This window comes from Trachypithecus francoisi, unplaced genomic scaffold, assembly GCF_009764315.1.
Source record: "Trachypithecus francoisi isolate TF-2019V2 unplaced genomic scaffold, Tfra_2.0 Lachesis_group4, whole genome shotgun sequence".
Classification (NCBI taxonomy): Eukaryota; Metazoa; Chordata; class Mammalia; order Primates; family Cercopithecidae; genus Trachypithecus; species Trachypithecus francoisi.
In genome coordinates, this window is record NW_022681469.1 from 15,023,460 (window position 1) to 15,046,107 (window position 22,648).

Genomic DNA, 22,648 nt, shown 5'->3' on the forward strand with positions numbered 1-22,648 from the left:
ATTACTACCAAGACAAAGAAATGGAGACTAAATAAGTGTGGCAGGTCTAAGGGGGCAGTGCCATACTCCACTTATCATGCTGCTATGACATAAAAATACCCCACATCTCACTCCCCAACTCAACAATTCAGCCTCCTACATAACATCCACAGTACATGCTACGTCATCTCCTTCCTAGTTGCCAGGGCAACGTAGTTTATGCCTGTCAGATCTAAGTTGGGTGGAGAACACTGAGGCAAAGCTGTTTTCTCTAAGTCATCTTGACGAGTCAAGTTGCCAGCTTTGATGTTAACCCAGAGAATTTCCATAATAGTTTCTTCCAGGCCCCTTTCACCTCTTTATTTCTTAGACTGTAAATCATAGGGTTCAGCATTGGTGTCAAAATGGCATAAAAGAGAGAGATCAACTTCTCCTGAAGGACAGAGAGACTGGAGTGGGGCTTGATGTAAGTGAAAATGGCCAGGCCATAGCACAGGGCAACCACCGTGAGGTGAGAGGCACACGTGTGGAAGGCTTTCCTCCTTCCTTCTCTGGACTGGATCTTTAAGATGGTGGAGATGATCCGGATGTAGGACAAAAGAACCAGACACAAGGGTGTCATCAGAAGAACAATGCTAGATACCATGATTGTGACCTCGTTGGAGGAGGTGTCCACACAAGCCAGCCTGATCACAGCTAGAATTTCACAGGATATGTGATCAATAAACTTGTTTGTACACATGGGCAGCTGAAAGGTGATGGTGGTATGCATGAGAGAGTTAATGGATCCACTGACCCAGGATGTGATAGCCAACTTAGCACACAGCGCTCCATGCATGATGGCCGAGTATCGCAGGGGGTCACACACAGCCACATAGCGGTCATAGGCCATCACTGCCAGGAGAACAAACTCAATCCCACCCAAGGCCAGGGAGGAAAATAATTGGGCTGCACAGCTCTGCAAAGGGATGGCTTTATGTTCTGCAAGAAAATGTGCCAGCAGCTGAGGGACTATGCTTGTGGCATAGGAGACATCGACAAGGGAGAGGTTGGTGAGAAAGAAATACATGGGAGTGTGAAGTCGGCTGTCCAGTCTGATCAGAAGGACAATGAGACAGTTCCCCAGCATGGTCACCAGGTACATGACCAAGAATAGGACAAAGAGGGAGACGTGAGCATCCCAGTCACTGGACAGGCTGAGGAGAATAAATTCACTCGCCCAAGTCTGGTTATCTGTTCCCATTAAAATATTCAAGGATTATTAATCTGTGGAGAGAGTCAGAAAAAAAACAGAAGCTGTTGAGTAACCATAATAATAACTTTTTTTCTTTTTTTATTATACTTTAAATTCTGGGATATGTGTGCAGAATGTTCAAGTTTGTTACATAGGTATACACGTGCCATGGTGATTTGCTGCACCCATCAACCCGTCGTCTACATTAGCTATTTCTCCTAATGCTATCCCTCTCCTAGCCCCTCACCCCTCGACAGGCCCTGGTGTGTGATGTTCCCTTCCCTGTGTCCATGTGCTCTCATTGTTCAACTCTCACTTATGAGTGAGAACTTGTGGTGTTTGGTTTTCTGTTCCTGTGTTAGTTTGCTGAGAATGATAGTTTCCAGCTTTATCCATGTCCTTGCAAAGTACATGAACTCATTTTTTTTTTATAGCTGAATAGTATTCCATGGTGTATATGTGCCACATTTTCTTTATCCAGTCAATCATTGATGGGCATTTGGGTTGGTTCCAAGTCTTTGCTATTGTGAATAGTGCTGCAATAAACATATGTGTGCCTGTGTCTTTATAGTAGAATGATTTCTAATCCTTTGGGTATATACCCAGTAATGGGATCGCTGGGTCAAATGGTACTTCTGGTTCTAGATCCTTGAGGAATTAACTCAAGATGGATTAAAGACTTAAATGTAAGACCTAAAACCATAAACACTCTAGAAGAAAACCTAGGCAATACCATTCAGGACATAGGCATGGGCAAAGACTTCATGACTAAAACACCAAAAGCAATGGCAACAAAAGCCAAAATTGACAAATGGGATCTAATTAAACTAAAGAGCTTCTGCACAGCAAAAGAAACTACCATCAGAGTGAACAGGCAACCTACAGAATGGGAGACAATTTTTGCAATCTATCCATCTGACAAAGGGCTAATATTCAGAATCCACAAAGAACTTAAACACATTTACAAGAAAAAAAGACAAGCCCATCAAAAATAACTTTTTAAGAATACATATGTATATGAGCCACCAGTGCTAGCCTCAGTCTTTAGATTATTCATGAGGCTAACAACCTGGATTCCAACTGCATTATATCTACTCTGCTTCAGAGAGACAGGCCAGTCTCTAAATAAGGACATGATTTGTCTCAGAGACGTCAGTGAAAGCCTGGAAATAATGTAGTACAGTTTTAGGAATTCTACATTCTTACCATCTTCCCTTGATTCCAGTGCAAGAAAAGCATGGTAATGGACAATTGTCTGAAAAATGATAAACGGCAAAGACAGATAATTGGAAAGTATCTCAAATACATGAACTAGACTCAACTCGATGAAATATATGTATCATTTACCAAAGAAAACATTGGGAAAAGGCAAGGGTCTTGTGGAAAGAGCCTGGAATCAGAGAACCTAGGTTTTATCTAGCAGGTAGGTGATTTTTGTTTAGTGACAAGTTTCATACCTAAGACAGATTACTATTAAATGACTCTTGGTTATATTTAAGGTCAAACTTAGACAGGTTATAGGAAAGTACTTGGTGTACACTAATTGGTAGTACTTCTGCCTTGGGGTAAAGTAGCAAATGTGTTTGCTGTCACATACCCTCCACAAAATCAAATATAAATTGATAGCAACCTCTGATAGATCTGAAGGCTTGGATGCTTTGAGGATTCACTGGCCTTTTTGATAGGCTTTGGTTTCTTCAATCATTAGTGGGATAAAGGAGGACATTGTGATGGCATCTTGTTCTTTGTATTTTTCTCTTTTCAACTTGCTACTGTTAAGAATCTATCCTTTAAATACGGGTTTAAAAGAAAGCAGACAAAAAGATGAATGCTTACACGTTTTAGACACAAGGGATGAAGCCAAAGCAGGTGTTTAAAGACCCTTCTTCCCTGTCTTCAGCAGGGAAGATGTGTTTTGGAATGGAGATTCCCTGATGTTTTATTTTGCAAATGCTTTTTCAGTAAAACTAATGTGCTACATGATCAACTGTGAACCTTAAACAGAAGCAAGTTACATTTGAAAATGTTTTAGAACTGACTCCTTCTTATTTCATGTCCACCTGCTCACTAACGTTTCTTTTATTGCAGTGTACACAGCAAGGGAAACTAGGAGAGAAAGGAGATGGGGGCATTGAGGGCAGAAGCAGGGCAAACTAGAGTGTCTTAGCTACACGAGAAAGACTGTCAATGCCACAAATCTCTTACTTGATAAAGTATTGAACGAAACATGTAGTTCCAGAAATGCTCGTCTCCTTCATGGTTCAGAGTCACATTTATTTTTTCTAAACTCTCCCATAATATTCTCCTCAAAAGTTTCTTCCTCCTCCAACACTTCCGCCTTTACTGCTCTGTCCTGATGCTCCCACCAGCACCCCTCAGGGTGCTTTTCTTCAATCCTGACCCGCCTGAGAATACATCTGATTGCCTCAAAGAAGACATTCTAATTTAAATTCTACAGCCTCAAGTATATATTTTACTTAAAAATAACTTCCAACTCTTGTTGAATAAATAGAAGATGTGCACCAGAAGTAGACATTTTTTCCACTAATTAGGCAAATATCTTTGCAATGCCATCTTTGCTAGATGCTGATTTCAGGGTGAATATCACCCTTCCCTGTTCTCGAAGCATTTGCTCATCAGTGGTGAAAAAGACACAGACACAATGATTGTCACCAGATCATTTTCTCCTCTGCCGAATGGGAGACCCTGCAAGCCCGTGACTCACTGTGCTCCTCTCAGCCACCCTACACGTCTCCACTGTAGTCCTTGTCACATTACAAATGAGTGACAGTGTCTCATCTCAGAGAAAATGTGAACTTCAGAGTCTAACAGCTTCTGTTGTGGACCCACATCTGTTTGTTCTGCTTCCTGAGACTTGGAGCAAGATATTTAGCGTCTCTGAGCCTCATATTCTTCATATGTGAAATGTGCCTAATACTGGCCAGCTGAAAGGTCCTGGGTGAAGTTAAAGGAGTTGGAGGACTAAAGTTCCTACAGGAGCGCTGGAACAGGCAGGTGTCCATTATTTACTGATGATCCTTAGTCTTAATTTCATGCTCTCTCTTTCAGAATCTTCTTTAACCATTTACTCCTCCTCTCTACCATCCTCACGTTCCTCTTGCTCCTAAGCAACTCCTTCTCCCTCATTATAAAAGAAAATATACAGAAAATATTTAGGAAGCTTTAGCATATAGATAGCATTCTAAATCCCCCTTCATTTCACATCCCTAATGACTAGAATCCATTTTCTGGATTTATTTCCTGATATTCATCCCTTAGCCAGTGGAAATTTCTACCCTCACTAATCTATAGAATTGAATTTTTTTTTTTTTTTTTTTTTGAGATGGAGTTTCACTCTGTCGCCCAGGCTGGAGTGCAGTGGCTCAATCTTGGCTCACCATAACCTCTGCCTCCCAGGTTCAAGCGATTCTCCTGTCTCAGCCTCCCGAGTAGCTGGGATTACAGGAGCCCACCACTACGCCTGGCTAATTTTTGGCATTTTGGGGTTTTACCATGTTGGCCAGGCTGGTCTCCCCTGACCTCAGGTGATCTGCCTACCTCAGCCTCCCAAAGTGCTGGGATTACAGGCGTGAGCCACCGCGCCCGGCCGAATTTGAAAACTTAAAGGTTACTGATAACCTGTCATCAGCAATTCCAGAGAATTTTATTCTATTTGCATTCTTCACTCAGCTTTTAACAATGTTACCTATTTGTTCCTTCAAAGTCACAACTCTGTCGTGCACTTCTGTCCTGATCTTCCTCCAATCGATTTGCCTTGTGAGCATTCTTAACCTTCTTAGTCCTCCTGCTCCATTCTATGAGCATTTGCTAAGGTTCTGTGCTCAAAAGTTGGACTCTACTTCTAAAGTTTTTCTTGGAAGGCTTGTTATTTCTAGCTATAATAATTAATATCAGCTCTATATGGTTCACTCTCAGTTTCACATTTACCTTCTAGATTTCCCTCCAAAATTCCAAATGCATTCTGCGAAAGCTGAATGGATGTTTCCTAAATGTCTCACAAATGCCTGTACTCCCCTATCCACAAATGAAATTCCACCGTGTCCTCTTTATTTCTATCAACAGAATTAGATTTGTCCCACTCTTCCAATGAACCATCTTTTATTTTTCCCTCCTCCTCCCCATGAGTAAATCCTCTTCCTTTATATCTTCTATTGCTTATCATTCATCTTCCTCTTAATCTTCATCTACATTTCCCTTTGCCCTCATCATTCCCATTTTATAGAGTATAAGACCTTTCTTGCAATGTCTATGATGTAATCTCCACTCACTCCATGCATTCTACCTTCTACTTCCAAATTAATCATGCAAAGTATGAACTTACTTTATTCACTTTTATGTACAAACATTTCTATGATGTCTGTGTTTAAAAATTAATTTATCCTTGCTGAAATGTTTCCATGTCAACCAAAATCCAGTCCTGTCCTATATCTAGCTTTCATTTTATTAATTGTGGCATCTAGTGGAGTGTTTTATTAAAACAGGCTGCTAATACTTGAATAATTTTTATTGATGTATTAACTGAATACTCTTAACATATAAGGTGACTATTTCCAAGGCTATTGGCTTGGTTTTAAAAATTAATATTTAAGTATACCTTTTGTCTATACTCATGGAGTTCCTCTAGGAATTTATGATAGATAAAGAAAAAAAAATCATGTGTGTTTGAAAACCAAATTAAGGAGGAAAATGTGTTGTTCAGATCATTTTACCACATGTGTAGCTAATACCATTTTCATATTGCTTTGATCTCAGCTTCCAGCTAAATGGAACTAGATCTATATTCTCCCTTCAAGGTGAAGAGTAAACTAGGTGCCAGATAAGTGCTCTGTGTCTAACCACACATGTCACAAAGCAGATATTGGCCTTTTCAGTCCTAAATAATTTGTAGTTCTATAACTCTCCCTAAACCTGTGGTTTTCATTGAAGGCAAATAACCCAGGGACAATTTTGAGAATATTTGCTCCATTTGTCTATACATTAAGACAACAAAAACCTCTTTCTACAGGTTTAGGTATGCAGCTACTGTTCAAAAGCAGAGTTAAACAATGAGCACAGCTAACAGTCATATTCAGCTTCTCCTCATGTACAAGGGTGACCTGTGTTCTCTTCTCCGTATTTGTCCAACTCCAACTACTTTACCTATTTGCCAGTACCTAATGCTCCTTTAATAAACAATGAAATCCTATTTTATCTTCATTGGGTTATGCCATCCTCATACTCAATAACCTAAAGTTACACCTCTCGCTATATATATTTTTTATTATACTTTAAGTTCTAGGGTACATGTGCACAACATGCAGGTTTGTTACATATGTATACACGTACCATGTTGGTGTGTTGCACCCATTAACTCATATGTTTTGAGGTTTCTTTGTCTATTGAGAAATAAACAATCCATGCTGCCTGCTCAGAACATGATATTGAAGAGTAACATACCCTGTAATTCATCTTCTTAGACATGAGTACCATGAAGGAAGGACTTCCTCTTGCCTGTGTTCTATGAATGGTGAGGAAGTTGGGGTAATTACTGTGCCCATAATAATTAGAACACAATATATGATATAATATCATATGTGTAATTGAAATATTCCACTAAAATTATGTCTTTAAAGCAATGTCTGTCACTAATATCTGAAAGTTATCACATTTATGTAAAGCACTGCCCCCTTTGTGACATGTTTAGGGATGAAATAATACTAAATTAAAGGTTTATAATATGAAGTACCTGAACTTTGTGTGAACTAGTATCTTGAGCTGCACTGATCCTTTACGACATATCATATATGAGTAGAAACTAGAGCCGAAGCTATGAATGATACTGAAATTGCAAGAAAAGTCAAGGTTCAGGCAAATTAGTTCAGCCACTGTGGAAAGTAAGTCAGAGATTTCTGAAAGGAAACAGAGCTACCATTTGAGCCAGCAATCTTATTACTGGATATATACGCAAAGGAATCTGAATTGTTCCTTTCAGATCAAAGTCACAAGCACATGTATGTTCATCACAGCACTGTTCACAACAACAAAGATGTGAGGTCAACCTACATGCCTATCAATGGTGAACCGGAAAAAGAAAATGTGGTACATATACACCATGGAAAACTATGCAGCCATAAAAAAAAGAATGAAATCATGGTCTCTGCAACAACATGGATGCGGCTGGAGGCTACTAACCTAAGCAAATTAATACAGGAACAGAAAACCAAATACCACATGTTATTCACTTATAAGTGGGAGAGCCTACTTGAGGGTAGAGAGCAGGGGGAGGATGAGGGTGGAGAACGGGAGGGCGGCGAGGGTCAAAAAACTACCTGGCGGGTACTATGCTCACTATATGAATGACGACATCAATTGTACACCAAACCTCAGTAACACACAATTTACCCATGTAAGAAATCTGCACATGTACCCTCAGACCTAAAATAAAAGTTGAAAAAGAAAAGAGTAGTGTACTTTAACTGACAGCAAAGATCAAATTACTTACTTAAAATATTACCTTCGTGGGGCCCCAGTTTAAAGTACCTCCATGAGCCCTCTCCTTTTATCCAGCAATTATTAGCTACAGCAAGTGTCAGAACTGGAATGTTTTTCTGTCTATGAAAAGGAAATGAAGACAAAAAGTACATGTTCCAATTTCTCACATAACTCTTTACATGACACAATATATCTAATTTTTAAAAAATTTAATGAATCTCTTTTTAAAAAATAAAGCAAACCTATTTATTGATTTCATGAAACTGCTATATTTCCGTTATTATAAAAGTTGAGTCTATATTATAACAAAGGTTATTTTTCAACCTATTCTATCTTAATAAATTCACTCACTACTCTTTTTCATATTGTTTTAATCGACTACTACCTTATAGCATCTTTACTTGAAAATATGTGTCATTCAAACAAGATTATGAGTGAAAAATTCACAGAACCATGCTAGCAGATGTTCAAACCTGGACTAGCCTTTACCTGGATGGGGTAGATACAGTCGGAATTTAGATGTTCCTGCCTTCCTTTCTCTGAATTTATATTCTAACCCCTCATCTATGAGACAAAAAGCTCCATGCCAGTCTCTGTAGCTGTCTACATTCAGGCCTGCCTTCCAGAAATGTAGCCCCGGTTCTAAAATTGCCTTTTCCTCTACCCTTCTAAAAAGGAGCATCAGGAAAGGCAAGATCTTAAGTGAAGTTAAACTTGTTACTCATAGTAAATTCTTAGGCAGTGATGTATGTTAATATTTGCTGTAAACATCTGGTATTTTGAAATTATGGAATCATTCTGCCAACTAGTCTGCTAGAATTTTCTTTAACCCTGAAGAGTTGATCTCTGAGATGGGGGTGCCATCCATGCCCAGCTCTGTACAGCTCTGCAGAATGCTGAGAAGAAAGGGTAAAGCCCCAAACAACAGTGACTTCCCACCTAAAGTTCCCTTTCAGCCTTTTGCCACATCCTCCCCCTATTGCTGCTCTAATAGAAATAAGATGGAGGAACTTTGAGCATTTGTTCAAGAAAAAGATGAGAAACTGTACCCGTAGTCAAAATCAACCAGACACTGACAGAACTTTTCATTATGTTGGTGCCACACAGATAGGATCATAATTTGTCGTTTTGGAAATGTCTTCATGTGCTGCTTTTCACTTTTTTTTTCATCTTTAATTGCATTGAAATCCCATTGCTGCTTTACAGACTAACACTCAAAAACGCTCGATTTACTTTCACAAGGAAGTATCCAGGACTTGACCCTTAGGTACCTTTTCCTTTTGTAGCAAGCAGTGCACATTTGATTATCCTACCCCACCCGGTGAGTATACTACACACTTAAACTACCTAAGACAGTGTTTCACTTTGAAGGCTGATTGCTTCAGTACGTTATATTCTTTCTTTATCCCCACAATAGAAGGAGCAAAGTACTGATTTGGAATGACTCGGGAGGTATGCACACTCTAAGAGAACTCCTCAGTGCCTCATTCTCCAGAAATCACCCAGAATCATAATCCTCGCCACTGTCCTTGTCAATTCAAACAGAGTATGGGTCGGAAACAATCTTGGATAAGGCTTGAATCCAATCGCAAACATAGTCAGGCATAGTGAGGCTTCCCCATGTAATAGAGATGATGCTGTACATCATTACATATGTGATGCCCCACGGCTAGGGAGTAAAAGACCAAAAGGTTTTCTCCTGGGAAAATGTGTTTGTGTATCATCTTTTGTAAAACTTTTTTGAGTCTTCATCATATGTGGCCTCCTTTTGGAGCTCTCTACAACCTCAGCTGATGCAGAGTTCTGAACACAGAAGCAGAGCACATGAAGATAAGATGCACAACTTAACAGCTATTTCTCTTTCGTGCTGGTCTAAATAAACAAGAAGCTTACCTTTACACAGTGGAACTCTCAGTGGAAATGGCATTTTTGTTTAGCAAAAGATTCATCTGACCTGTTGTTGAACACTTGGTTTTGATATACACGAAATACATCCATCCTGGAGAGGAGTATTTTCATCATCCTAGCACTGGGGAATGGAGAAACCCAGTGCCAGTGGGTAGACAGTGTCCCCAAGATGGTTTTATATCCTGAGAAGAAAATTTGCTTTTCTTCTTCAGGGTCTTGTTATCTACTTCCTGTCTTGATTTGGTTGTCTGACATTTCACATAATCGGAATCCAATTACTGAGAGCTAGTTTCTGAAACGTGCAATTCTGAAGTTCACCCTAGACATATAATTTATCATGGTCTCATTCCATTTATGCTACACCTTCTCTAGAGCTCTTGTCCCTCGCACCTCAGAATATTCTTTTCCAGTGTAGTTTCCTCACTCCAGCAAGTTTCCATAGTGCAATCCCTAAGCTCATTTGAGAGATGCTGAATGACAGTCAGGAGACCTCAACTGTGGGCCCAGTCTGCATTCTAAGAGTCTTTTAACTTTGAACAATTCGTTTAATTATCTTACATTTCATTTTTGTTTCTATTGAAAAGAAAATCAGGCTGGCATGGTGGTTCAGGCTTGTAATCCAAGCACTCTGAGAGACTGAGGCTGGAGGATTGCTTGAGGTCAAGTGTTCAAAATCAGTCTGAGCAACATAGTAAGACCCTATCCCTACAAGAAAAAAAAATTTTTTTTTAGTTAACTGGCCCTAGTGGCACATACCTGTAGTCCTAGCCACTCAAGAGGCTGAAGATGGAAGACTGCTTGAGTCCAGGAGCTCAAAGTTAAGTTAGCTATGATTGTGCTACTGCTTTCCAGCCTGGGCAACAGAGAGAGACTCTGTCTTTAAAAAAATTAGAAGAAGAAGAAAGCAAGAAAAGAAAGTCAAAACATTTAGTATACACACTCTTCGGAGAATAATTGAGATGATAGACTTTAAAATAATTGACAATTTTTATTTTCTGGAAAGGTAATATACCCCTACTACATGTTCATGAAATGTTTTATTAATCTAGCCTTCTCACCTAAGCATCTTCCCCAAAAATGATACAGAATTCATCCATGGTATCTCTATTTTTTAGTTAATAATCATTCTCTTCTCCAGCCTCAGTTTTTACCCCTTCTTTTTTTCTCTGCTAATACTAAAGTCTGGAATTGAATAAACATACGACAAAAATGTACTTAAGTCTCTGGCCTTCAGAAAGCAAAATTACTTTCCTACATTTGTTACAATACTTAAGATGAGCAGGTTTCAGGCTGAGCATGGTGGCTCACACCTGTAATCTCAGCACTTTGGGAGGCCGAGGCTGGCAGATCACCTGAGATCAGGTGATCTGAGCCTGGCCAACATGGTGAAACCCCGTCTCTACTAAAAAAATACAAAAATTAGCCTGATGTTATGGTGGGTGCCTGTAATCCCAGCTACTCGGGAGGCTGAGGCAGGGAGAATTGCTTGAACCCGGGAGGTGGAAGTTGCAGTGAGCCGAGATCGCACCACTGCACTGCAGCCTAGGCGAAAGAGTGAGACTCTGTCAAAAATAAATAAATAAATAAATAAGAGGTTTCACATTCATGGTTTGTATTTCTGATTGAAACTGCCTAACAAATCATACTGTACTATTTCTGCCCCTCTTTAAGCCTCTGTTTGTACCCACCCTCTGATGACAGCTCTGTGATGAGCTCTCAAATGTTAATCAGTGCCTGCAATGGTCATGTCTAACTCAGTCTAGGATTAAGTTGTTTGCTAAGCAAGGCTCCCCTCCAACAAAGTGGTGGACCATAAAGATTAAGTGCCCCAATCTCTTGGGAAATTACCCAGAACTAGCACACATTTGAGGGAAACTACGAGGAAGGTTACAGGTACTCCCAAATTGGCTCATACACACAGAAGTAATGGAGTGTGGGAGTGGCTGCATTGGCAACACAGAGCTGATAGATTCCCCTCAGGAGCTTCATGCATTAGAGTGTTAATTGCTGTCACCACTCCCAATTCTCAAGGGCAGGGCCTCCATGCCACTCTTATTTTTCTTGTGGAAGACTGTTCTTCTCTATCCCTGTTTCCTGCAGAACCCCACTGAAGCCTTAGGTCACTCTTAAAAAAATTCATAAAAGCTTGCTTGGTAGGGTTTTAGGATATTCACCTATAACCCAAATCTAGCTTTTATCCTTCAATGCACCAATTCCAGTGAGCAGTGAATAGGCCTGCATTCACAACAGGTTAAAGGGAAAAAAAGAAAAATCCTCTCCCTTGGCTCTAGAATTCTCTTATTTCTCCTTCTGGAGACAAGAGAGTTGTGCTTTATTCTACTGAGATATATGCACAGAATATAATGGGCCACTGTGAACTTTACAAGAGTCCATGGATAGCCAGTGCATGTCTCACGGTACTATTTAAGTTGCAAAATAATAGCATTGAATAAAAAGATTTAAGACTTCAAATAAGATGTAGAAAAAGTGAATCTTATGTTCTACTGGGAAAAAAAGAGAAAGGAAGAAAGTTATCCAAAATAATACAACAGATTAACTTTGCATACTTCTTCAAATTTTTAATATATATGAAGAGATTTCACACAATTTTGAGATAATGCAAGCATAGTATCATTGTCTGATATGTTCTTTATCCAGTATGTGCCCTTAAATGAATCATTTCTCTATTTATTTATTCGTCTACCAAGTCAAATACCGGTAATTCCTCGGCACCACCATCTACCTATCTATTTCATTTTTTAAGACTGCTTCATAGTTGTCTATCTCGAAATTGAATGCGTTCCTTCAACAAGCATTCATAAAGGCACACTAATATTTACTATAAATTCATACCCTTGGTATTGAAAAAAAATAAACATGAATATAACAAATTACTTCCTGCTAGGAATTCTGCATATAATTAGAGTTAGCTACTTCCAGAGAAGCAGTTTGTTTGGCTCGCAATTCCTTGGCCTAAAAAGCATTATTTGCCATTGTTACAGTTTACTTAGCTTAACCTTAGCACACATTTTCTCACACTGTTAAAACTGACATTAAAAAGTAATTAAGGTCAGGCATGGTGGCTCACACCTGTAATCCCAGAGCTTGGGGAGGCTCAGGCGGGCAGATCATGAGGTCAGAAGATGGAGACCAATCTGGCTAACACGGTGAAACCCCATCTCTACTAAAAATACAAAAAATTAGTTGGGCGTGGTGGCACGCCACTGTAGTCCCAGCTACTAGGGAGGCTGAGGCAGGAGAATCACTTGAGCCCAGGAAGCGGAGGTTGCAGTGAGCCAAGATCGCGCCACTGCACTCCAGCCTGGATGACAGAGTGAGACTCTGTCTCAAAAAAAAAAAAAAAGTAATTGAAAATGTGTCATTCTGGAGATGGATGTTGATAACAGAGAAGACTGCATGGTAGCATGGCATGGTGGGGAGTGGAGATATGTGAACTCTCTGTACATTCTGTTAAACGTTTCTATGAATGTAAAACTGCTCAAAAAATAAAGTCTATTTAAAAAGGAAAAATGGTAATTGAGCTTGTTCTAGCTTTCACTTAGGTTGTAAAAAGCTGGAAAGAGCATTGCTTCCATCCTAAAACAAGAAAAGGTTTGATAACCTACACAACCATAACTATTCTTGAATTGATAAGAGAACTGAGGTTGCAGGGAAACTAACTAGCATGAAATCTGAGGAAATACAGGTAATCCCAGAAAGACATGGGGCGTGAGCTCTGTGTTACCTGGGCCAGAGCGTGAGAGGAAAATGAGGCCACCCTAGGTGCTAGTAAGAACTGCTTTGCCAAATTGCTGAAGGTTAAGTGTGAGGTATTGTGAGAATCAGGAACCACAGATAAATGAGAAGTTTACATCTTTTCTTAATATTTTATTCTCAGACTTGGAGACTTGGAATGTCCTGATAAGAATGCTTGAGAGAGGGTGAAACGCCACAGAAAGCCTCCTTTATGATGCAGGTTGAGGTAAGGGTGGCAATAGTGGCTGCAGGAAGACAGGAAGTCCACTCACTCTTGCCAAGTCTGTCTCCCGCATGGGACGAAACCAGGAACCACTCACTGGAGGAAGGGCAGGAACCCTTTTTTCCCCACAGACAGAGGAAGACTATTGCTGAGGGAAGGAAAAAGCAAACAAGCAAAAATAAACACTTTCTAGCCCTGAGTCCAGACCATGAGCCCTGTCCTAAGGCTGGGAAAGAGACTGGATCACTGTGACCCAGGGACAAGGACAAACAATGTGCCTAAGACTGAGATAGAGCTGGAATAGCAAAGCATAATCCCCATTCTCTGTCACCAGGACAGCAAGAATTGAAGAGCAGGTATTGTGGCTTAAGTTTACCATGAACAAAAGGCAGCATGTGGAAAGACACAATATAGTGTGGAGTCTCACGGTAAGAGCTTAAAACTGAGGGTGGAACAGCAATGTTTGAGAAAACCCTCCAACAATTAACTCTTCACCCCAAGCACAAGCAATGCTCAATGCTAGAGAAATTTAGATGCACTGGTGCGCGGAGGATAATCAACAACAAAACTCAAACCCAGGTCAACCCCTGATGCCATTGATTCCCACATACCCTGGACCCACCTACAGACACACACAACACACAAAACTATAGGACAACAGTGTTTTGTGGTTTTTCTTGTAGAGATTGTTTACCCCCGTGTTAGCTGTATTCCTTGGTATCTTATTTTGAGTGTGTGGCTACTGCAAATGGGCTTCTGCATTTGATTTGGCTCTGAGTTAGAATGCTTTTGGTATATAGAAACTATACTGATTTTTGTATTCTGAAACTTTACTGAAGTTGTGTATAAGTTCCAGGAGTCTTTTGGCAAAGTCTTTTGGGTTTTCTAGGTTTGGAATCATATTGTCACTGAAGAGAGATAATTTGACTTCTTATTTTCCTATTCAGATGCCTTATGGTTCTTTCTCTTGCCTGATTGCTCTGGCTAGGACTCCCAGTACCATATTGAAGGAGTGGTGAGATTGGGCATCCTTGTCTAGTTCCAGTTCTCAGTGGGACGGGTTCCAATTTTTGCCTAAGTATGATGTTAGCTGTGGGTTTGTCATAAAAGGCTCTTATGATTTTGAGGTATGTCCCTTTTACCTACTTTGTCGAGAGTGTTTTTTTTTCATGGAAAAAAATGTTGGATTTTATAAAAAGATTTTTCTGCATCTATTGAGATGACCATATGGTTTTTGTCTTTAAGTCTGTTTATGTGGTGAATCATATTTATTGATTTGTGTATGTTGAACCATCCTTGTCTCCCAGGAATAAAGCTTACTTGATCATGATGAATTAACTTTTTGATAGGCTGCTGGATTTGGTTTGCTCATGTTTTTTGAGGATTTCTGCATCATCCATCAGTGATATTGGACCAAAATTATCTTTTTTGGTTGTGTTTCTAACAGATTTTGGTATCAAGATGATGATGCTGGTTTTGTAGAACAAGTTGGAGAGAAGTCCTTTCTTCAGTATCAGTTCTTTTTTACATAGGGTAGAATTTGGCTATTAATCCATCTGTTCCATAGTTTGTTTGTATTTATTTATTTACTTATTGACAGGTTTTTTTAAATTACTGATTCAATTTCAGAACTCATTATTGGTCTTTTCAGACTTTTAGTTTTTTCCTGGTTAAATCTTGGGAGGTTGTGTGTTTCCAGGAATTTATCCAGGTTCTCCAGGCTTTCTAATTTGTGTACATAGAAGTGTTCATTATAGTCTCTTTTGTATTTACGTGGTTCTTTTGTATTTACGTGGGATCAGTTGTAATGTCATAGTTGTCATTCCTAACTGTGCTTATTTAGATCTTTTCTATTTTTTTTGTTAATCTAGCTAGTGGTCTATTGATCTTATTTATTTTTTTAAAAATCAACTTTTGGAATCATTGATCTCTTGTATGGATTTTTGTGTCTCAACTTCATTCACCGCTCAAAGAAATTGGAGACAACACAAATAAATGGAAAAACGTTCCATGCTCATGGATTGGAAAAATCAATATCATTTAAATGGTCATACCGCTCAAAGCAATGTACAGATTCAATGCTATTCCTGTTCAAACTGCCAACATCATTTTTCAAATTAGAAAAAACTATTCTAAAATTCACAGGGAAAACAAAAAGAGCCCAAATAACCAAAGCAATCCTAAGAAAAAACAAACAAACAACAATAACAAAAAACCAAAGCTGGAGGCATCACATTACCTTATTTCATCATATGCTGCTACAGTAACCAAAAAATGTATAATACTGGTATAAAAACAGACACACAAAGCAAGGAATGGAATAGAGAACCAAAAATAAAGCTGCACATCTACAATCATCTGGTAATCCATAAACTTGACAAAAATAAGCAATTGGAAAAAGACTCCCAATTCAATAAATGGTGCTGAGATAACTGGCTATCCATATGCAAAACAATGAAACTGGATGACCACTTATCTCCACATACAAAAATTAACTGAAGGTGGATTAGATACTTAAAAGTAAGATCTCAAACTATAAGAATTCCAGAATAAAACCTAGAAAATACCCTTCTTGAAATTGGCCTTAGCAAAGAATGTATGGCTAAGTTTTCAAAAGCAATTGCAGCAACAACAAAAATGGACATGTGGGACCTAATTAAATTAAAGAGCTTCTCCACAGCAAAAGAAACTATCAACACAGTAAACAGAAAACACACAGAATGGGAGAAAATATTTGCAAAGCATGCATCCAACAAAGTTCTAATATCCAGAATCTATAAGAAACTTAAATCATTAAGCCAAAAGCAAATAACCTCTTTAAAAAGTGAACAAAGGACATGAAGAGATACTTCTCAAAAGAAGACATACAAGAGCCAACAAACATATGAAAAAATGCTCATTATTACTAATCATCAGAGAAATGCAAATGAAAACAACAGTGGTACATCTAACACCAGCCAGGATGGCTAAAAAATAAAAAAATAAAAAAATAAACAGATGTTGGCAAGGCAATGGAGAAAAATGGACATGTATACATTGTCTGTGGAAGGGTAAACTAGTCCAGTCACCGTGGAGAGAAATTTGGGGATTTCTCAAACAACTGAGAGTTGAACTACCATCCAACCTAACAATCCTATTACTGGGTATATACTCAAAGGAAAATAAATCATTCTATTAAAAGGACACATGCACCTGTATGTTCACTGCAGTGCTATTCACAATAGCAAAGTCATGGAATCAACCTAGGTGTCCATCAGTGATGAATTGGATAAAGAAAATGTGGTACATATATACTATGGACTACTATGCAGCCATAAAGAAAAATAAAATCACGTCCTATGCGGCAACATGGATGGAGCTGAAGGCCATTACCTTTAAGCAAACTAGCATAGAAACAGAATACCCATGTTCTCATTTATAAGTGGCAGCTAAACATTGTGTATACATGGACATAAAAAAGGGAACAATAGACAATGGGGACTAGTATAAAGGGGAGAAAGAGAGGAGGGAAAGACCTAAAAAAACTAGCTGTTGGGTACTATGCTTACTACCTGAGTGATGGGTTCAGTCATACCGTAAACCTCAGCATCATGCAATGTACCTTTGCAACAAACCTTCACATGTACCTCCTGATCCTAAAATAAAAGTTGAAAAAGAAAAAATACTGCAGGACAAGCAAAACAGGCATGCCCATTTCAAGTCATACTCTTATTTTTTCTCAGAGTCTATTATCCTACACACACAATGTTTGGATCTAACCAAAATTAAAGATCAGAGGAAAAAGCTGGAAAAAAATGTCACTGAGCAAAAGAATTAACACAACCAGAATCAAATATGGCCTGAATATAGGAACTATCACACAGGGACTTAAAATAACTCTCTTTGGTAAGTGAACAGATCCTGTGGAAAAGATGGTCAGCCTCTGTAAACGTATAAGGAATTAGGACTGTAAATTGAAAACTGTATGGAAGAATCAAATGGAAATGCTGGACATGAAGAACATAATAACAGATGAGGAATGCTGATGAGTGGGTTCAAGAGAGCCAAGAAACAATCGGTGAAGATAAAGATAAATCAATAGAGATTAGCAAGCCTGAAGCACAAAGAGAAAAGAATAATAATGATAAAATAGAATAGAGCAGCCAAGGACTGTGGTACAATATCAAACAATCTAACATACATAAAATTTGAAAATTGCAGAAGAGAAATCAAAACAGAGTAAAAGGAGAAGTATTTGAAGAGATAATGACTGAGAAAAATAATAAAAGAAATTGGAGCTCAAATCCAAGAAGCTCAGCCAAATAGCATAACTGAAAATAAGCAAAGAAAAGTCTACATTCATGGTATTCAAACTGTCAGAAAGCTAAAATAAAAGTGAAAACCTTGAAAACAGACCAAGGGGAAAAAAAGATACATCACACACAGAAAAACAAAAACACAAATCAATACAGATATTTTGTCGGAAACTATGCTAGGCAGAAGAAAATGGAGTTACATCTTTAAAACTGTGAGATGGGGGAAACTATCAGCTAGAATTTTATATGCAGAGAAAACATGTTTTTGAAAATTAAAGAAAAATAAATTCTTTTTCAGAAAAAAAGCAAATAAATATATTTCCAGCAGACTTAGACCAGAAGAAGTGTTTTTTGTTTGTTTGTTCGTTTGTTTGTTTGAGATGGAGTCTTGCTCCATCGCCCAGGCTAGAGTGCAGTGGTGTGATCTCGGCTCACTGCCAGCTCCACCTCCCGGGTTCACACCATTCTCCTGCCTCAACTTCCCAAGTAGCTGGGACTACAGGCACCCGCCACCACACCCAGCTAATTTTTTGTATTTTTAGTAAAGACAGGGTTTCACCATGTTAGCCAGGATGGTCTCAATCTCCTGACCTCGTGATCCGCCCGCCTCAGCCTCTCAAAGTGCTGGGATTACAGGTGTGAGCCACCGCGCCTGGCCCCAGAAGAAGTGTTAATAGAAATTCTTCAGGAATAGAATACCAGACAGAAAATTGGATCTATACAAGAAAAGAAAAAAGAAATAAATGAAGATAATAGAATAGAAAAGAAAAGAAAGAGAAAAAGAAAAAGAAAAGAAAAGAAAGGAAAAGAAAAGAAAAGGAAGGTAGGTCATCCTGGAAATAGTAAGATTTAAGGTTAACATAAAATTCACTTTTAAATATTTAACAGACTACAGGATAATTGACCTAATTAAACTAAAGAGCTTCTGCACAGCAAAAGCTGAAACAGCATAGCAATTATTTGTATTCATAGTTTATGTTAATATAAAATCTTTGAAAATAAAAGTATAAAAATGAGGAGTAGCAAATAGTAGCACACTAAGGTTCCTGTATGAATACAGAATATCCTGTGAATATGCTATTGTACATGATAAAAGGGCCTTGCAGATGCATTTAAATGAAGGATTTTTAAATTGGGATATTGTCCTGGACAATGTGGGTGGCCCCAGTGTAATCACAAGTTTCTTGTAAAGAACAAGATAAGAGGATCAGGGTCAGAAGAAAGATATGTGATGACAGAGGATCATTTATCTGTCATCATAAGGAGGACAGAATGGAGTGGAGGATCAGAGACACAGAGAGGTTTGCTGTGCTGTTGGTCTTGTGGAAGGAGGAGCCACGAGCCAAGGAGTGGAAGTCAGCTCAAAAAGCAGGAAAGCAAGAAATGGAATCTTCCCCAGAGACCACAGGGAGAAATGCAGCTCTGGCAACAGCTTGATTTTGCCCTAGTAGAACCCATATCAGACTCTGACCTTTGTAATGTTAAGATAATAATTTTGTAATGTTTTGAGTCACAAAGTTTGTGGGACTTTGTAAAATAAAGTGGAACTTGTGGAATTCCTGCTTTTACAGCAGGAATAAGAAACTAAAATAGGCTCACGTTCACCAAATATGGGGCAGTTTGAACATCAGTAAAGACAATAATTGCCATGGATTAAGACACATCGAATAAATGTACATCAGTGAGTTCACAACTATAATGAAAAAAACCTCGCCTCATTTGTTGTTTTGAAAAGTGGCAAAGAGGAAAAATTAAAAAATTTATTCTGCCTTTCTCATACCAACTGTACCTCAGGAGGATGAAATAGTGATGAGGTGGAAGTCTCTCTCTGTACACGTATTTTAGATTATAAAGAGAAAAGGATGATAGACTCTCATCATGTTGAAACCCCTAATAAATTAATAGAGCTAGGTCAGTCCTTCTCTATCAGGGGCAATATTGGCATTGCCTAGTGGGGAGGGAGTACTAGGGCCATCTAGTAGGTAGAGGTTAGGAATGTCGCTAACTATCCTACCATGCACAAAATAGCCCCCATAACAAATAATTATTCAGCCCAAAATGTCAATAGATATTTGGCACTTTTGAAAAATCCTGACCTGTGCGATATAATAACTGTAACAATCCCCAGACAAAAAAAAGAAACATTGTGTTTCTTGCTGCAAACATCATGTGCTTCTTGCTAGAAGGACATGTGACCATCTACGGAATACTATTGTCAGAAAAATAAATAAGTAAATCTGATGAAACCTCTGGATTAAACAGGAGATACAGAAATAAAATAACATGTAAAATTACACTATAGGGATGTCATCAAAAAATCTAGACTGTATGAGAAGTCCAACAGGAACAAATGATGCAGTTTTATTTACAAAATAATTCCAACAGTAAAAAAGCAGAATTTATAGGTTACTAAATTACCATAAATTTATTAATTGATAGAGTAGAAGAATTCTCAGAGGCAGAGTAGACAATTGGAATATATGGGTCTCATTCAGATTCTTGTTTGAACAAACTGTAATTTTTATATGTATTAGATTTTTAAGGAAAAACTTCAGTGGTGTTTTTATGGTCATTAACTAATGAAAAACTTTTTTTTTCAAATACTTTTCAGTGCCTTTTTAAATTTTTTCTATTTAATGGCTAAATAAACAATAAAGTTTAGAAGAGCATCTTATTTTGTATTCCTGTATCAAGATAATGTTCATGCCTTCTATCGGGAATGCCTTTCACAAGCAGCTGTGAATTAGAAGTGTGTGCAGTCATAAGGTGATCCAACTAATTTAATTTATGAAGATTTAAGTTACTGAGAAAGTGCAGCCTTGAAATTAAAAAGTCTATCAAATAAAAAAGATAAAAATTGAAATGTAATAGATGGAATATACGATGGTTAATATTGACCATCAACTTCATTGGATTGAAGGTTACAAAGTATTGTTCCTGGATGTGTCTGTGGAGATGTTGCCAAAGGAGATTAACATTTGAGTCAGTGGACTGGGAGAGGCAGCCCCACCCTCAATCTGGGTGGGCACCATCTAATCAGCTGCCAGCATGGCTAGGATAAAAGCAGGAAGAGGAACATGGATAGACTAGATTGTCTGAGTCTTCTGGCCTCCATCTTTCTCCTGTGCTGGATGCATCCTGACCTTAAACATCAGACTCCACTCCAATTTCTTCAGCTTTTGGACTCTTGGACCTACAACAGTGGTTGGCAAGGGGCTCTCAGGCCTTCGGCCACAGACTGAAGGCTGCACTGTTGGCTTCCCTACTTTTGAGGTTTTGGAACTCCAACTGGCTTCCTTGCTCCTCAGCCTACAGAAGGCCTATTGTGGGACTTTACCTTTTGATCGTGTGAGTCAATACTCCTTAATAAACTTCTTTTCATATGTCTATCCTATTAGTCTTGTCTCTCTAAAGAACCCTAGTGAATACAGAATATGAGACTATAGTAGTCTATTTCCAAATGCCTAAGGCCCACTCTCAGCATTTCTGCTTCCTGAGAGATCAAGACTTGGATACCCCTTCCAGGAAGAATCCCAACATGCTTAGGTGGGGTTTGAAGGCAAAGGATTGTGTGATGGTTGATGGAGAAATGTCACAAACACTGTGACCACATGACTGCTTACAGAAATGAAGATATAGCATCTTCATGTATTTTCCTCCTTGAGGTATTATGTATGTATTTGTATTTTTGATTACTTTCTCCTTATCTCTTTCCCATACCATTTTATATAGGGCATGTTCATGATGGTGAATTTTCCAGTTTACTACACAATTTACAGAATGTTCAGACAGTATCCTCACATTTTAAAAGAGGAATGAGATTCAGATGACATTTCCAATCTGGGAGATGAAATGTTTTAGCTGACATCGCTTTTAAATGACACTACTTTACTTGTCTCCTTCCCATTGCATCTAACTTAATTCAGACATCTCTAATGTCTCAAGAGTATTACTGAAGCAGACCCAGCAGGCAGGCTGGTCGTCTTGCCTCTAATCCTTTTTTCCACTATCTCATTTGCCAGAGTGATAGTTTTTAAATGTGATTTTTTTTCAATCTATACTCCTTCTAAAAATTCTCCACTGACTATTGTTTTCTATCAGAATAAAATTAAAAGATATTTAGACAGTTGACACCTTCCAGAATCTGACCATGTCTAACCCGCCTGCTTTATCCGTACTACTCCCTCACTCTTCTCTGCCCTGAAATTGAACTTCCAGCATTTTTTGGACTTTCATTCTTGCTCACATCTCTACAACTTTGTACAGGTTGTTTCTTGTTTGGGTTTCTTATCTTCTAGATAACTTGTTCTTACATTTCTGGTCTCAACCCAAAGATCCTTTTATAGGAAGACTTCTGCAATCATTTCCAGCAGGTTTCCCTTCACTGTAACACTTACCACAATGCGTTATCATTGTTTCATCATCTGTCTTCCCCACTATGCGAAATTATCCTTGTCAGGATGGTATCATATTGACTATTGTGTCCAACAACCATTTATTGACACTGACACAGAATAGATACTCCACTGATAATACTTGAAATAAAAATTTAATTTGCCAGCATTGTCATCTTTTAGGATGACCGCCTATCTTGCAAAATTTAAGATTACATTACTATTAATATAAAATTCAGATATCAAATGGGCTTTGAGTTGTATGTCTTCAACACTGTAGGAAGCTTAGATTCTATGATGATGTGTTCACAAATGTAAGAAATGCAAATCAACTGACTTAAAGAAAATGCAAAAGGAAGAAAGGACT

At 38.4% G+C, this 22,648-nt stretch overlaps 1 protein-coding gene across 1 annotated transcript; it reads right to left on the reverse strand.

Annotated features, from left to right (window-relative positions):
* Nucleotides 1-268: 268 nt before the first annotated feature.
* On the reverse strand, nucleotides 269-1,222 carry LOC117073347 (olfactory receptor 2F1). Its single transcript, XM_033194151.1, has one exon. The coding sequence runs from the start codon at nucleotides 1,220-1,222 to the stop codon at nucleotides 269-271; it is 954 nt and encodes a 317-aa protein (XP_033050042.1).
* Between the last annotated feature and the right edge of the window lie 21,426 nt (nucleotides 1,223-22,648).

Bases quoted from the DNA above. Each gene is read 5' to 3' on its own strand.
- LOC117073347 (XM_033194151.1), bottom strand. From the start codon at position 1,222: ATGGGAACAGATAACCAGACTTGGGCGAGTGAATTTATTCTCCTCAGC.